The sequence below is a fragment of the Xenopus laevis genome, chromosome 7L (assembly GCF_017654675.1).
Source record: "Xenopus laevis strain J_2021 chromosome 7L, Xenopus_laevis_v10.1, whole genome shotgun sequence".
Taxonomy (NCBI): Eukaryota; Metazoa; Chordata; class Amphibia; order Anura; family Pipidae; genus Xenopus; species Xenopus laevis.
Window position 1 is genome coordinate 102,909,386 of NC_054383.1, and position 16,917 is coordinate 102,926,302.

General features: G+C 37.7%; 1 protein-coding gene across 5 annotated transcripts in view; it reads left to right on the top strand.

Moving 5' to 3' along the window:
* Positions 1–16,917, top strand: part of kcnab2.L (potassium channel, voltage gated subfamily A regulatory beta subunit 2 L homeolog) — a 127,345-nt gene that overhangs the window by 34,339 nt on the left and 76,089 nt on the right. For 3 of the 5 annotated variants that reach the window (XM_018224406.2, XM_018224405.2, XM_018224408.2), the window contains one exon: positions 3,479–3,520. In XM_018224406.2, the coding sequence (XP_018079895.1) occupies positions 3,479–3,520 (42 nt within the window). 5 annotated transcript variants of the gene reach the window in all.

The window sequence follows — 16,917 nt, forward strand, 5'->3', positions numbered from 1 at the left end:
GGTCTTCTCTTGGCATTCCATGTATTGCACCCCAGACCTCTGTGTACCCCTCATAAATACATCACAGCTGAATGCAGGCAGCTTTGTATTAATGGGATAAATGTAGACCTGCTACAAACCCCTAAATGTAATAAAACAGAAGGATAATTTGTGTATTAGCAGATTTAAATGTATACTGTAGGCAGATATGAATGCAGGATGAAAAAGAGGGTGGTTTGTCAAAACCCAACCCAGGTGGTTGGGCACTATGCTTAAAATCTGCAAAATTGTCTGACCGTATCTGGCACTGAACACACATACCGCCTGCAGGCCAGGTTGACTACATTTGTAGGCTTTGAAAACTGCCCACTGTTAATAAAATATATTAAATGTAATTCATTAAGTATCCCATTAAGAAGAATTGAGTCTGTGCTTTAAATATGCCGACTGGTAGAAAACAGCAGTGGACAAAGTGCTTCTCTTTGTCTGTCACTACTCCTAATGCTAGCGACTGAAATGCTGAGGGCCAACAGTCACCTTTAGTAGGGGATGTTTCATTCCCTTGTATCCGGTGCAGCGACAGCCAGACTACGGTGTTTTGACTGCCACTGCTGTTCACCAGAGCATAGTGGGTATACAAAAAACCCTGTGTGCCATTACCCATGATTTGCTTAAAAGAGTCCAACCCTTTCTTGAAAGATTTACTCACATTATTCCTACTTCAGAGAAAGACTACCACAACTTCACAGCTGGAGGTGTCAAGTTATTAGGCACCGATTACTTATATCCAACCCCTTTTCTTGTTGAAGCTAGGCACATGTGCAGAAGGGTTGTGCTCTCATTCACTTGTCCAAGGAAATGGCGGTGATGTACAATCCTCTGTGTTCTCCATAGTTATTTGTATAGCTGTGCACAAGAGCACACCTTAGAGGGAGTATTGATGCAGGGACACAGACACACAACCACTCTTATACACACAGTGATAGTGATATACAGTACATACCATCACACTAACACAGATATGTGCAAACACAGTTATAAACAGATGCTGGATATTGTAACAAAGATGCATGTACCAATTAATTGCAGATCTTATTGGGAAAGGACAATTTTTAGAACCAGACGCCTAGAGTTCCATTGAGGATTATTAGAAGGAATCCAGTGTATGTCACCCTCATGTTAGGGGTGTTTTGTTTCAGTCTTGGCATCTTAAATATTTTTAGTGGTGTAAAGTGTTGCAGATGTCGGCATTGCATCATTGTCTTAAATTCAGAAACACAAGTCCATTCATGCATCATGTTCCTGTATATACATGTAAGTGGTGCTCTATTTGGTACTCCTGCTGCTCACAGAAGGAATTTCTAAGTGCAGTTAATCATAATCCAAATGGTGCTCACATAAACATCAGTTTGCAGTGGTTTTGATGCTTTTTATTCAGATCTCAGCCGCTGTTTATGTAGGTGCCAGTTGGATTATGATTTACTGCATCACTGCCCCCCCCCATGTGGTTAGTTTATATAAATGACACACATACATATGAGCAGCATACACATAGACTTAGGTTTATTAAGGTTCGAGTTCTTTCCGCAGAAAAATTTTGAGTATTTTTTGGTAAAAACTCACATTTTTGGGTTTAAAAAAAAAAAACTTAAATATTGAAATTTATTACACCCTGTCCCTGGAAATAGCTTGAAACCCAAAATGCACCTCCTAAAACCTGTTGAGGTTCAGTAGAAGTCAATGGTAGAAGTAAGAGGTTAGCAGCCTGCTCGATGTTCGCTTTTTTTTTTTTGGAGGGTCATCGATCGAGCATGTGATTGTATTGACTTACCTGAAACTGCACCGGCCCGGGGTTATACCAGTGAGCACCACGGATCGATACTCTTCCGGCTTCTTCTTTCTTCAAATTTCCCAGGGCAAACGCATTCGACGTTGAATGAAATAGACGACTTTTTAGTTAAAGTTTGGCTTTTCGTTTTCGTGCGCAGCCGCATGAAGGGAAGAAGATCGATAACCCCATAGTATCACACTTACTAGCATGAAAATACATGAACGTGTTTTACTTTAATATTTCTTCTCCAAGCACAATCTATTAAGTGCAAAAGCAATATTCTCTCCACCTATAGGCAGAGTCATATATAATATGATATATCCTGACAGTTCATTTTGAGTGTTGTACTTTGGAAGTTGTTTTTTTTTTATTTCTGCAGCACAATCACTGGTGCAATATTATAAGGGATCCAGAAAGGAAAGTGTAAGGTTCTGCCTAATGTTTACTTTATGGCAGTGCAAGTAGAATGTGTTTGAGACAGAGAAGGCAAATGCTTGCATGTAATATGAGCATTTGAAGGGTAATGCGATAAAATGCTTTCCGAAATCTGCCCAGTAGCATAAACATTTCATGATATACTGAGCAATGTGACCGCAAATGTAGTTACACCCAGCTGTCTGCTGATACAGGAGAGCTTCGCTAGTAATTACAGTGTGTGTTGGAAATGGAAACGGAATCTGGGCTTAAGCCACATACCCACTGTCGATCATAAAATCTGTGGCATTTGCTATTAAGCACCCCGATGTATAAACCACCATATAACATTTTTTTCTTGCTACATATCAGTATCTGTATGTATGTAACCCTGTATCTTTGTATCTGTAATAACTTTTAAAATCATATATCGTCCTGTTTTATAAATCACAAGGCAGTGAATTTTAGATTTCAGAGTGCACATTACACGATGGCCACCTCCATCTGCTTATCCAGAAATCTTTTCTGCAGACAGCACTACACAAGGAATATCTTCTTAAAAGCATTTATTTAAGCATGGGTTCTGACCCGGGCAACGGAAATGTTTCAGACTTAAAGTGGACTTTTATTAAGCTACCACTTTTGGGTCTGAAATGTTGCTGTTGCCTGGGTCAGAACTCATGCTTAAATAAAGGATTTTTTTTTATAACAGTGACATTTCATTATAATGTTGCATATTCATGTATGGGACTTGTTATCCAGAATGCTTGGGACCTGGGATTTTCCAGATAAGAGGTATCTCTGTAATTTGGCTCTTCATCCCCAAGTCTACTAAAAAATCATTTAAATATCATATTAACACATTAGATTTCTTTTGCCTCCAATAAGGATCAATTAGATTTTAGTTGGGATCAGGTGCAAGGTTTTGTGTTATTATTGCAAAGAAAAAGTAAATAATTCTAAAAAAAAAAAATTAGAATTAATTGATTAAACTGGCATCTGTAGGAGATGGACTTCCCGCAACTTTGATCGTCCTGGATAACGGGTTTCCAGATAATGGAACCAATAACTCATTGGACATGTACCACATTACCATACAGTAGGATGAATAGGCTGTTGCAAAATATCAACACAAGGGTGGTGCTGTTGATGTCCTGTCAAAGTCAATGTACCCATGTATAAGAGAGCAAATACATAGTAAGCACAATGTGAATTTTGCAATCTCTCTTCTTTCTTTTCCTTGTGCTTTCCAAGTGCTCGATATGGAAGTCCCAAACGGCAGCTGCAGTTTTACAGGTACCGCTCTGTAATGTTTGTCTTGACTAGAAATGCATGTTGCCATGTGTTGTGCTTCTGTGAAAATGTTCCAGTAGGCTCATGCTGTGAATAAAATCAGATTTGATTGGACAAATCTTAGTAAAATATTTGGTTAATTTTACCTACGTATAAAGGGCAGCTAATTTTCCCTGAGCATTACAACAGTAAAAATATGTTGTAAAGGGGTTGTTCACCTTGAAATTAACTTTTAGTATGATGAAGACTGATATTTGGAGACAATTTGAATTATTTAGCCTTTTATTCAAATGCTCTCCAGCTTGCAGTTTTAGCAATCTGGTTGCTAGCGCCCATATTACCCTAGCAACCATGCATTGATAAGGATGATGGACTGGAATATAAATAGGAGAGGCCATGAATACAAAGATAATTAATAAAAAGTAGCAATGAAAATATATTTGTAGCCTTACACAGCAATTTATTTTTTAGATGGTGTCCGCAACCCCCATTTGAAAGCTGAAAAGAGTCAGAAGAAAGGAGATAAATTAAAAACGCCTATTGAAAAGTTGCTTAGAATTAGCCATTCTAGAACATACTAAAAGTTAACCACCCTAGCACTGCAAACTAAAGCAATAGCCCTATTCACAAGAGTTCAATCTAGTGGGTGTCCATATACATGCTTTTTAGGGAGCCTAATAACAGTTGTCCAGACATGCATGTGATCACCCTGATGTAATAGATAAGATTGTGTTGGTGCATCATAATGTTGAATAACTATTCATCTCTAAGGGTGGTGGCAGATGGGGAGATTAGTCAGCCAGCGACAAATCTCCCCTACCTCGGGCAACTAATCTCCCCATATGCCTTCCCGATGGCAAGAATACGAATCGCAGTCGGGATGGCATACATTTCCGAAGTCTCCTCACGAGGAAACGGAGTGCAACTCGGAAATCCAAAGCAATTCGATTTCTTGCCATGGAGGGAAGGCGTTTCGGGGGGATTAGTCAGAGAAGATTTGTCGTTGGGGAAAATAATCTCCCTGTCTGCCACTACCCTGCACTGTACATTACTTTAGCTGGTCTTGTAATGTTGATGTTTACTCTGTCCCCTGCTGCTCTACAGCTTTTTAACCACTAGGTGGCAGAACGTGTTGATTATTCCTGTACAATGTACATGACTGAGGAACAGAGGAACGGAATTGAACCTCCTCCTATCTCACAAAAAAATCTCCAAGATATTGTTACCACTGTGGGTGTAATACAGCTATAATAATTAGAAGGAAATCCAACACCCTTTTGTGTGGTTGCACCAATTGGTTTTTTTATCGTGACTGTAAATATTAAGATTCCAATTCATACAACATACATGTACCATCTGGGTTATTTTAAAAATCCATCTACTTTAATTTAAAGTGACACACCAACCACACTTTAAGTTATTAGCAGATCATTTTACCCAGGCCAGACATAGAAATATATATCCAGGAAATATCCTTGTTCAGGGACAACTTATCAACTTTTTTATTATTTATTTATTTATTTAAAACTTCAAAAATAAAATTAGAGAGTTAAAAAGTGTAATGGCCATGAAAAACTCAAAAACAAAACTTAGGCAAGTAAAATCAGTCAAGGTCTTGTAGAAGTGAAAAGAGCTGCGCGGATAAGATTGTACCAATTCAATCCATACAGATTTTTTTTTGCTAGTAATTGCCTGGAAAACGTTTGGAGGGCTTTGTATTTTTTTGCACACATTAATTTTTTTTTTTTTTTTTTTTAAGTTTATGCCTCTACTATTCAGATATTTTAGCAACTTTAATGACATTCAGGATTTAAGAAAAAATGTGTTTATTCATGGTCTCAAAAACAATCTAAAAGAATACTCACATTTGAGTTTTGATACATTTTCTTTCCCTAGAACAGAGTAATGGACATGGACACTATCTTGTTTGTCAATGGGTTATTTTGTTACTGTAAGACTGTTAACCACTGCAGAAAAAACGATAAAAACAAAGTTTTTAAAAAAAAATTAACAAAAGCGTTAAAAGGAAAATTCAAACATAAAGTAAAAAAAACCCTACCCTCCTACCCTACATAGACCTGCCCCCCCCCAGCCTAGCTGCTACCCTGGGCAAATGCCCCTAACTCTTTATTTACCCATCGGTGCAGATTCTGTCCAGCGGAGTTCGCAGCAGCCATCTTCTGGCTCTTTGGTAATCTTCGGAATGAGAGCGTCGCTTCGGCAATCTCTGTGACTTTCGACGCATGCGCAGTTGTCACCAAACAGAAAATTGCTCCAACTGCGCATGCGCCGATATGGCACTTCCCAAAGATTAACGAAGAAAAGAAGATGGCACCGAGTGGTAAGTAAAGAGTTAGGGGCATTTGCCTGGGGTAGCAGCTAGGCTGGGGTAGCAGAGGGAGGGGAGTCTATGTAGGATAGGGGTGTTTTTACTTTACAGTTGAATTCTCCTTTGAATTTTGCAGTATTGATAACTGTCAAAAGTTTAAACTCTGTGATACAATAGATATTGTTATTGAAATTCAGTTGCAATTGAATGCAATGAAGGGCATCTGTTACCCCAAAAACATTTTCCCCCACCAGCCCACACCACAGTTTTTGAATATTGACTGGTTTTCTTTATTTACTATGAATAATCACTAATGATTATCTGCAGGTTAAGTCTAAGGGGCAAATTTACTAACCTCCGAAAAAAACACCAGCGACGGCTTCACTCACACTTCACCAGTAGATTTGCTAGGACAACACTAATTCACTAAAATCCGAAGTTGCGTCCAGGGCGATGAACGCTTGCGAAGTAGCGCCAGCGTTACTGCGGCAAGCGAAGCAAAGTTGTGCCAGCGTTGGCTAATTTGCATATGGCGGGAAGTTAAAGTTTATTGGACGCATATGTTGTAGCAAATACATTACACTACACAAGCCCAGGGAAGCTTAATAAAATAAAATAAAGTTGTTATATTGCCCTACACATGATCCCTGCTAATATTAGTCACTTCGCCCTTTAGTAAATCTGCCCCTTAGACTATAGTTGTGGCTTCCAGTGTGGGAAACAATATTGGGGTGACAGGTGGCCTTTGATCTTTACCCAAGCCTATAACTGTAAAGATGGAGTCAGGAAAAAGCATAAGACTATTTTTCATGCTTGTATGTAAAGGTGCTATAGTCGCAAGGTGGTAATTTGTGTGAATTAGGGTGTCCTTTGTCCCATTGCATTTCCATATCCAGGAAAATTACTTTAAAAAAGGAGTTCTTCCACATTACTAATAACCTATAACTTGAAAGTGAATATAAACGGTCATTTGAGTGGTATAGTGTAGAAATAAAAAGCTGCTCAAGTTTGGGTGCAAGCACGTGAAGGCTTTCTACACCATAACAAAGCGAGCTTCAAGCAGCAACTCCGTCAAAGTTAAAACTTGTCGTCTCCATATACTTGCTTTTTAAAAAAGTAATACTGCCAGATGTTTCTTGTGCGTTCCTTCCCTTGGTCATAGGCTTAGGTAAATGATGCACCAGTCTTAAAAAGATAAGGACTAAATACCTTTAATAAAACATTATTCTTATGTCTTTTTTTGTTTTTTTTAGAAAAACAATTAGTACTAATTTTATTTTTAGACCATATACAGGCAGGGCCGCCATTAGAAATCACGGGGCCCCATACAACAAAACTTTTGGGGGCCCCTGGGCCCCGCCCACACCGATGACCAAGTTCCACCCCATATGCTGCCCACTCCACATCGCAGTTAAAAGACCGCACAGACATCAGCGCTAAAAAAGCAACCCCCCCCCCCCCCCCACAAGTTATAAAAAGCTATTGATGGTCAGGGCCCCCTTATAAAAAATTGGGTCCCCAAAAAAAAATGTAAAAAAAAAACATTGGTGGCAGGGGCCCCCTTATAAGTAAAAAAAAACTTGGGGCCCCAACAAAAAAACGTAAAAAAAAAACTGGTGGCAGGGGCCCCCTTATAAGTTAAAAACAAATTGGGGCCCCAAAAAAAAAAAAAAAAAAAAAAATACATTGGTGGCATGCGGCCCCTTACAAGTTAAAAAAAAAATTGGGGCCCCAAAAAAAATGTTTTACAAAAAGATTGGTGGCAGGGGCCTATAGAATATTAAAATAATACATTGGTGGCCAGGGGATTAAAAAAAAAAATACACAAACTGGTGTTCAGTAGAATTGAACTCATGGCTTCAGTACTTCAACTTCGCCTCCTTTCGTGACTTCGGGTCTTTTCAGCGCTTCGTGAATTCGGGTCTTTTCAGCGCTTCGGGACTTCGGCTTTTTTCGTGACTTCGGGTCTTTTCGGCGCTTCAGCTTTTCAGCACTTCCGCATTCGGCAACGCAGAGGGAGGACGTGCGGCTCAGGCGCTCGTAAGGGGGGCCGGATCTTCAAAAAATGCAGTGCTGCCGGGCCCCCCTTCATGCCCGGGCCCGGTACGCTTGTCCCCCCTGTCCCCCCCTGATGGCGGCCCTGTATACAGGACATGATACTGTAAGGTAAAAATACAATTAGCTTCTTGTAAGTGAAGAGGGTTTCGAACATCTTGTCCTCTTAAAAAGGTCTTAAAGGGACACAAAACCCAACCATAAAGGTGTCCCACTGCGCTCCCTAGTTCTCTATAGAAAGCATTAAAGAAAAAAAAAACCGTAATTTCACATGGAACCAATTCACCTATGAGAATTCTACAGACCAAAAACTTAATTACAGATGCAAGAACATCGGCCAGTGGGAATGCGGGAATGCGGATTCCCAGCACTATGTCATCTATCTTGCTCTTATCTTACATACAGAGATTATCGTGCCCTTTTGGGGTCATTTTATCACACTGGGATCAGACATGGGGAGGAAGGACAGACTTGTTCAGTGCTGGGAAACTGTGCTTAATGTTTCCAACTCCAAATGCAACAAGGAACATGGAGCCAAATTTACACAGATCAGATGAGATTCTCATTGCATTCTCTGTAATTAGAGGCTTCCTAATGTGGATGTAAGGGTGAACCCATGATTCTCTTTATGATTTGGCACTGAAACTGGCACAGTGAGCAAATTTCAATAAACAGTGCACCAGTTCCCCAGAAACCTTAGTGAAATTTGGCAATTGTGTGAATTTTGGCAGTTTATTGCTCCCAATTGTTTTTGTTGTAGATTTAGTTGTGTTAATTGTGTTTGGAGTTGAACACTGATTAGAAATGCAAAGGATATTCTGTGTAAATGCTGGCTGAGCTGATGCGGTGAAGCGCAGAACATTTTGAAGTCTGGCTTATTAAAGCTTTCTGTGTGTGCAGCATTATCTTGTAAGTGCATTTTTCTTTTGCATTGAAGAGTTTCTGTCTGCTCTGGTTCTTCTTGGAGTGCTCCCTTTGTTCTTTTCTTAATGTATCTTAATAAAAATGTTTTTTTTTGACTTGCTGTGACAGTTGTAGTTGTCTATAACATTTTATAACCCCTTTTATCTCCTAGCAAACCTTCTGGGTTAATAGGTGAAACCCCCAGTTTTGCGCGGCTGAACCTTGCATCACACCTTCATTAAATCAATGGAAAAACAAGGCAAGGGTGAAAACATAATATATTGATGTCCGTATTGCCATTATTTGAGAACTGAAAAACAAATGGGTAAATAAAGCCCAATAGAAACAACATGTTAATGAAGTCACATTTCAATCCCATTCACCTTCAAATCTTTATAAACCACAGGGAAGGGTGAACCAGATTATTGCAAGGAAAAATGAAAAAAAAATGTCTATCACTGCCTTGATGAAAAATGATTAAGGTGATGTTATACAGCTGCTTTTACATGGCATTGTATTATGTATTCGAAACCTGGGGTAGCTTGACCACCTCTTTGTGCTATTTCTCGGACTAGATTATTGATGTATATTGGGTTTTATCCCTCAGAGCTATTAATTAGACGGCTTTCTCGAGAATTTGTGAATCCAAATCAGCCTGTGGGTTTCTCATGTGATTTAACAAGCTCCTAACTGGATTAACCGCATACAGGAAAAACTTAATTAAAGGAAAACTTTACCCCCAAAATGAATACTTAAGCAACAGAGTATCTTGTATTAAGTAGCTTATTAAACAATCTTACCAAACTGAAAAAAATAAATCTATATTTAAGTAAATATTAACATTTTGCATCTCTTACCTTGAACCACCATATCGTGATGGTCTGTGTGCTGCCTCAGAGATCACTGACCAGGAATCCTCTAACTGTAACAGGAAGAAGTGGGGGAGTAAAAGAGAACTTTTGTCCATTAATTGGCTCACGTGAACGAACGTGTGGTTTGTTTGTGTGTGTCATGAATTGTAGGATCCCAGGGGATGCCCCGTAGTTCTTAAAATGGCAATTTTCTATTTAGGATTATTCAATGGCACATACTGCCAATAAATTATATTATTATGAAAATAGTTTATTTACATGAAGCAGGGTTTTACATATGAGCTGTTTTTTGCAATATATTTTTATAGAGGCTTACATGGTTCGCGGTATAGTTTTCCCTTTAAAATCAGCAATTAATGCATCTACAAGTAGTAATGAATCCTAAAGGAGACTATGCATGACCTGATCTACTACATTATCTGACCAATGGTCCCGTGGTGTAAATTTATAGCAATAAATTTGTGGCTCCACAACGTCTGTAATGGGGCCACGCTCTCTGCGATAGAAGAGCTGGATTTCCCGTTTGAAAACCGGCTTTTAAAGTTACAGGAGTGGCATTTTTGCCACCCCTGGTAACTATTGTGGCGCTGCCGCCTGTGGCAAGTTGAGAAACTCGTCTCATTGGTGCAGCGCTCCTGAATGGAACATATCTATAGAATGCATAAATAAGAAGTAAGCATACCAGGCACACACAAAAAGTGATTTGACTGAACTATTCAAATGATTGGCTCATAGGGGCCTTGTTAAATCTCCTGGGTAAGGAATGTATCAAAATGATTTTTTAACCTGCCCAATGTCTAGCTAAGGAAAGCCATAGTTTTGGCCCCAGATATGTCCAATTAGCTACCTCAAGGGGCCTAGTCAGCAACTAAAGTATGGCTGTGTATGGCCAGCTTTACACTAGAAATATTAATAAGCCCTACTTGTGGATATTATTATGATTATTTTAATGTTTAAAGCACCAACATATAAAGCAGAGCTGTTCAATGAATGAATTGATGGGGAACACACTAAGACAAAAGCAGCACAGATAAAGATGAAGGTGTAAGACTAAACTGAGACATGAAGTCGGAGAGGGCCCTTCCCATGAGGGTTAATAAAGTTGGATGATTACTCCATGAAGTGAATTACATGACTTTACTGCTCTTACTGGAAAAGATCTTTTCTTGCATCCAAAGGGGAAGTCTCCTTTGTTCTAATGTCTAGGGATGGGTCTGTGTGCTCTCAAAAATACCTATTAGTGAACAATGGTTAAAAAAAGTCACTTAACATGAATAAGTTTGTACTTGTACTTTTATTATGTGCAGAGTCTGCACAAAGCCGCTGGTAATCCCTTTATGGTTAAGTGAGTGCTTCCCAAACCGCTGATGAAAACACAAAGGAAGGACATTTATTATTTCCTTATGTTTTCATCAGTGGTTTGTGCAGCTCTTACTTATCTAGAGATTGACGATTAAATGAGAGTTCCTTAGTGCCGTGTGCTTTTCCTGTATCTTTTAGTAGCGTAAGTAGAACATTTGTATCTATGTGTGACTTGTTAATTGTTTTTATGCTGATGTTACGTTTGAGGATAGAACTAAACGGACGATTTCTATGCGTTATCGGCAGATCCGACGCTCGGCGCCAAAACGCAGGCGTCCAATCAGATGCAACAGAAAATAAGGTAAGGTAAGAAACAAATGCATTTTGGCGCATCGTGCCGGATCCGCCAAAAATGCACCCATGTAGTTCTACCTTAAATCTCATTATTTATAGCTGTGGAAGATGTAAACATTATCAGTAGCCTTGTTAATACAGGTATGGGACCTGTTATCCATATGAGGTTTTCCGGATAATGGATCTTTCCGTAATTTGGATCTTCCTACCTTAAGTGTACTAGAAAATCATTCAAACATGAAATAAACCCAATCAGCTGGTTTTGCCTCCAAAAGGGATGAATTATATCTTAGTTGGGATCAAGTACAAGGTACTGTTTTATTATTACAATGAAAAAGGAAATCATTTTAAGAATTTGGATTATTTGGATAAAATGGAGTCTATGGGAGATGGCCTTTCTGTAATTCTGAGCTTTCTGGATAACAGGTTTCTGGATAACGCATCCTATACCGCATCCATTAATCTGTTGTACTTACTTTGTATACAATATGCTTGTATTTTTCTCCAGTATCATCTGACCCAGTTTAATTTATCAAAAGCACAGCAGTCCCAAAGCAGCCACGGGAAGGGCCAATTGATGTATATGCCTGTACACCTTTGCTTGTTGAAAAGGCCATAGGGTAAATTAAGATGAATAGCAGAAAATATAAGAAACCCTCAATGAAGCAGAGAGATGGATTATATCTTTGTCTTTTACAATACAGAGGTTTTAATGAAAGTGCATAGGTAACATTGGGTGTTTGTGTTTCTAATGTCACGCAGAAAAAAGAATCCAATAATTAAATGGGTCCTCGAATCTCATACTTTTATACAATTGACGATTATTATCTGTGTTATAATTATACTTTTGATGTTTTCCTGTTTAACTTTATTTGGGTGCCCTTTAAAAAGAGCACATTACAATTGTATGCTAGAATAGAGAGGGGTTTGATTCCTAGTGGTGATGTATGTGCTCATTTCTTGTCTATTTGGGTAGCCTAGTGGACTTGCACGTCTTTACTTGCAATGGATAAGGATACTGAAAAACTAAGTGTCAAACCTAGTAAATTCTTTCATAATGGAATGGGGGGCACATAATAATCTGTTTTCTACCTAACCGGGAGTATTGCTTAGGGTTAGTTCACACGAGGAGATTCGGGGAGATTTTGTCGCCTGACAACTAATCGCCTCGTCTTCTTGAGCGAGTATATCTCCGAAATGCCTCACACAGGCAACTTCGGGCGAATATAGAAAACGCATCGCTGCGTGTGCATTAGCACAGGCGACTTTTCATTGTAGCCAATGGGAAAAAACGGTGAGGCACTTCGGGGAGATTGTCGCTCAGAAGACGAGGTGAACAGGCTAAGTGAACAGGCTCTATGTTTATCGCTGGACCCTAGATTTGTTTTTGGTTATTTCTTTGTACAGATTTTAAATATCTGTACATGAACCTATAGTGTTATAATTGGTACATGTATGAGACCTGCTATCCAGAATGCTCAGGACCTGGGTTTTTTCCAGATAAGGGATCTTTCCATAATTTGGATCTTCATACCTTATTCATACCTTATTCTGGTTTATAAAGAAACATTAATCCCAATATGTGAGGGATAAAATGTATTTTGTTCTGCAGAGATGCATCTTATGTTGTTGCCGGGTTTCTAGGAAAATATTTATAGAACACAGCTTAATTAAAATTTGATTTAAACCTGTGCATACTAAGAATGTGTGGCAGTAAAATTTGTTGGTTTGAATATATTTCAAATGTAACCAGATCTGTACACAGATTATCCTATACACATTTTAGTTGCTCCTAAAGAGCAAGGTATTTAATAATTTAAAGTGTCTTTAGCAAGATAAAAAAAACTCCTAATACATTGACTATAATAGGTCTAATGGATTTTGCTTCAACACTGTAATCATATGGGACCTCATAAACCAATTGCCTTAGACATTGAAACTGTACATGACACTCCCATAAACAAGAAGGTTTGTTCACATCGCACTTACGTCTTCCTGCGATCCTTTAATATTGTTTTTAATGAGGAGAACGCCAAAACCTCGGGTGAGTCCATCGTTGTTGTTGAAGCAATAGAGAGAGAGAATTTTTGCAGCTTTAGACTTAGCCGTTCGCTTCAGTTTTTTTTGCTTCATAAAGAATTTTAGTGCTGAAAAGAAGAAAGTTTCTAGCCAGGTAATATCCATTCCTTGACTGGTACATATCTTATTGTTTTATCTATTTATACAGAAACTAAATTGACGATTGCAAATAGACATTATGGTATTTCTAATTCATTGTGTTTGTTCCTCGGAAGTTCCATGATTAAGTAGACTGCAGTCACTTTTTGCAAATATTTTCTTTTGGAACCCTAATCATATACTTTTGCATGAATGTCCCAATGCAATGCTCCCTTCCTAAAATTCTGCATTTGCTTCTGTTAACTGAATCTTGTACAGCTATACAAGAAAATAGTGTCACGAGTAGAAACGTTTTCAGGTTGTTTTTAAAGTTAAAAAATAATGACTTATGCTATACTTATGAGACCTCTTCTTGTATATGTAGCGTTAATGTGAAGTCCAGATTTATGTGAAAGTATTACACCGACAATGAAGTCTTGAACTAGGATACAGTAAGATCTGAGAAAATGGTGATGCCTCTGTAAAGAGATCTACCTTATAATAAATCACCAGTAAGCTATTTTGTTTACCAAGAGGTTAGACGATTGTAAAAAAAAAAAAAATTTTTGCGCAACCCATCCCTAGCTTTTTTTTTCTTTTATTTTGGAATATTTAGTCTTAGAGTTGTAGTCATTTTTTAAAGAGATAGTTAAACTGATGTTTTTAAATGACTTCATTGCATAATAGTGCAACTACTCAACAGTTCTGTTTTAGAAATAAATGTCTTTCTACTTGATTGGACCAATAAAGAATATCACCAAGGTCTGGATGATGGTTTAAGGTTTGATTTTAGTTGGAAGGGCAGAAAACGGATATGGTGTAAACTGTAATGGTTTAGCTAAAGTATTGCGACTCTTTACCGTTTTATTTATATTAAAAATGTTAGCATGCAGTGTAGTGTACACACAAGGTTTGTTTGTTTAGAGAGAATATTTATTTATATTTTTGCCTTTTCTTTTGTGTTTACCATGTACCCCTGAGGCTCCTTTCTAGCTGATATTACATTGGCAGCTGTTTCTCATCCTATCAGAACTTTTCAATAACTTGTCATTCATTATGTTTAGTTTATAATTTCATAGTACAGGTATGGGACCTGTTATTCAGAATGCTCGGAACCTGGAGTTTTCCGGATAACAGATCTTTCCGTAATTTGGATCTTCATTCCTTAAATCTACTAGAAAATCATGTAACCATTAAATAAACCCAATAGGCTGGATTTGCTTCCAATAAGGATTAATTATATCTTATTTTGGATCAAGTACAAGCTACTGTTTTATTATTACAGAGAAAAAGAAAATCATTAAAAAAAAATGGATTATTTGGATAAAATGGAGCCTATGTTAGATGATTTTTCTGTAATTCAGAGCTTTCTAGATAATGGGTTTCCAGTTAATGGATCCCATACCTGTACCTGAATAAATAAAATTACCAACAAAATGCAGTAGCCTCATCACACCATGGCAAGGTATAGTTTGACAATCATTGTGTAGCTTAAGTTCAGTTTCATTTAAAACTATAATTTAAAAAAAAATAAAATAAGTGTGTGTGTGTGTGTGTGTGTGTGTGTGTATATATATATATATATATATATATATATATATATATATATATATATATATATATATATAGTTTTTTTTTGCAACTTGCATTGGTAGATTCTAGTAACTAGTACTGTAGTGATTTTGCAGATTTTAAGATTTTGTATGAATCCAGGTTTTCCAGATAAGGAATATTTCTGTAATTTGGGTCTCTGTACAAAATCATTAAACTTTAAGTAAACAAAATAGTAAGGATTAATTACATCTTAGTTGGGATCAAGTACAAAGTGCTTTTTTTATTAATACAGAGGAAAAGGAAATATTTTGAATGATTTGATTAAAAATGGAGTCAACTGAAGATGGGCTCACGATAATTTGAAATTTTATGGATAATGGGTTTCAGGATAACTGATCCTATGCCTGTACCAGTACTTTACTTTTCTGTTTAAGGTTCAGGCTACTTGTAAATGTTCCTGTTTATTGTTCTAGGCAATGTTTCCTCTACTATTAAACTTTTTTTTTTTTTTTTGGCTGTGTACACGAAAAATATATTTTGTGCACACTTAAAACAGGTGAGCACAAATAATTTTTACCATCTCTTCAGGGAATGAGTGGGTCAGAACAGGCAAAAATAATGTTGAGTTTATACACAAAGTTCTTAGTGGCCACCAGGATTTGTGTGTGTGTCCCTCATTGTTGATGTTGATTGTTGGGATGTATTCTCTCTCTCCCCCTCTCTCTCTCTCTCCCCTCCTGTAATAATTAAAAAGTACCTTGTATTTGATCCTAACCAAGACATGATAAAATTGTATTTGAAGTAAAACAACCCTATTGGGTTTCACTAAAGTTTAAATTACATTTTAGCAAACTTATGGTGTGAAGGTCCAAAGACCCCTTATCTAGAAAACCCCAGGTCCAGCGCATTCTGTATATTAGAATGTCCTCTTTGTCAGATGGTGATGGGGTCTGTTGAGTTTTTTAGTCAAAGTTTTTTTTTTTCAAGTCAAATTGATGCACCCTTATTTATCTCCCAGTATGTTTTACAGCATAAACACAAGGAGGGGCTGTTTCATTGCACTTGTCGTTGTTGCAAGTTGCAGTAAATTGATAGACTTGCCACCCACGGGGCCCGTAATGCAAATTACTGTATTACCATGAATTTGAGATGTTGTCTTCTACAGTGCTCCCATGGCTGTGGGGAGTAGTGGTTTGTCAAAGCCACCACATATTCAAATTGTATTTTCCCAGTCATCGCAGTTATTAGTCATTTGGTATCCTCAGGGGAGGGGTCATGAGTGATGACTTCTGAGCCAGCTGCATAGCCTTTCCTATAAAACTACAAATATTAAGGGATGGATGCCCAAGCCTTTATCTCTCATGCACTGTATTTAAATAAGAGTGAATTATACAAGGGCTTATATTCCGTAGAACCTTTTGTCACACTTATAGCAGAATTGGGCTACACTTGCCTCACCTAGTACAACTGTATTGTTATTATTACTTATCTTTCTATTCAGGCCTCTCCTATTCATCTTCTAGTCTTAGTCTTAGTCATTTTCAAACAAGTGCTTGGTTAATAGGGTAAATTGGACCCTGGCATAATTTCATACTAAAATTTTAATTTAAAGATAAACTGGCCCTTTAGGGCTATCATCTATATAATTATTTTAAATTTGTCTTTAACCAGGGAAGGTTCCATGAGGTTTTAGTTACCAGCCTCTTCAGGGAGCAGTGATCCTTACATGATTACCCATAAATATATTTTTTACCCACTTAACCAGCCACTTTTTCATCCAAGGCAGCTGGAAAAAAATTTCTGTGTTACAGCCCTGCTTACAGCTTCTCTGGGTATATAGTCATATCCTAAAGCAAATTGCTTATTCAGTCACT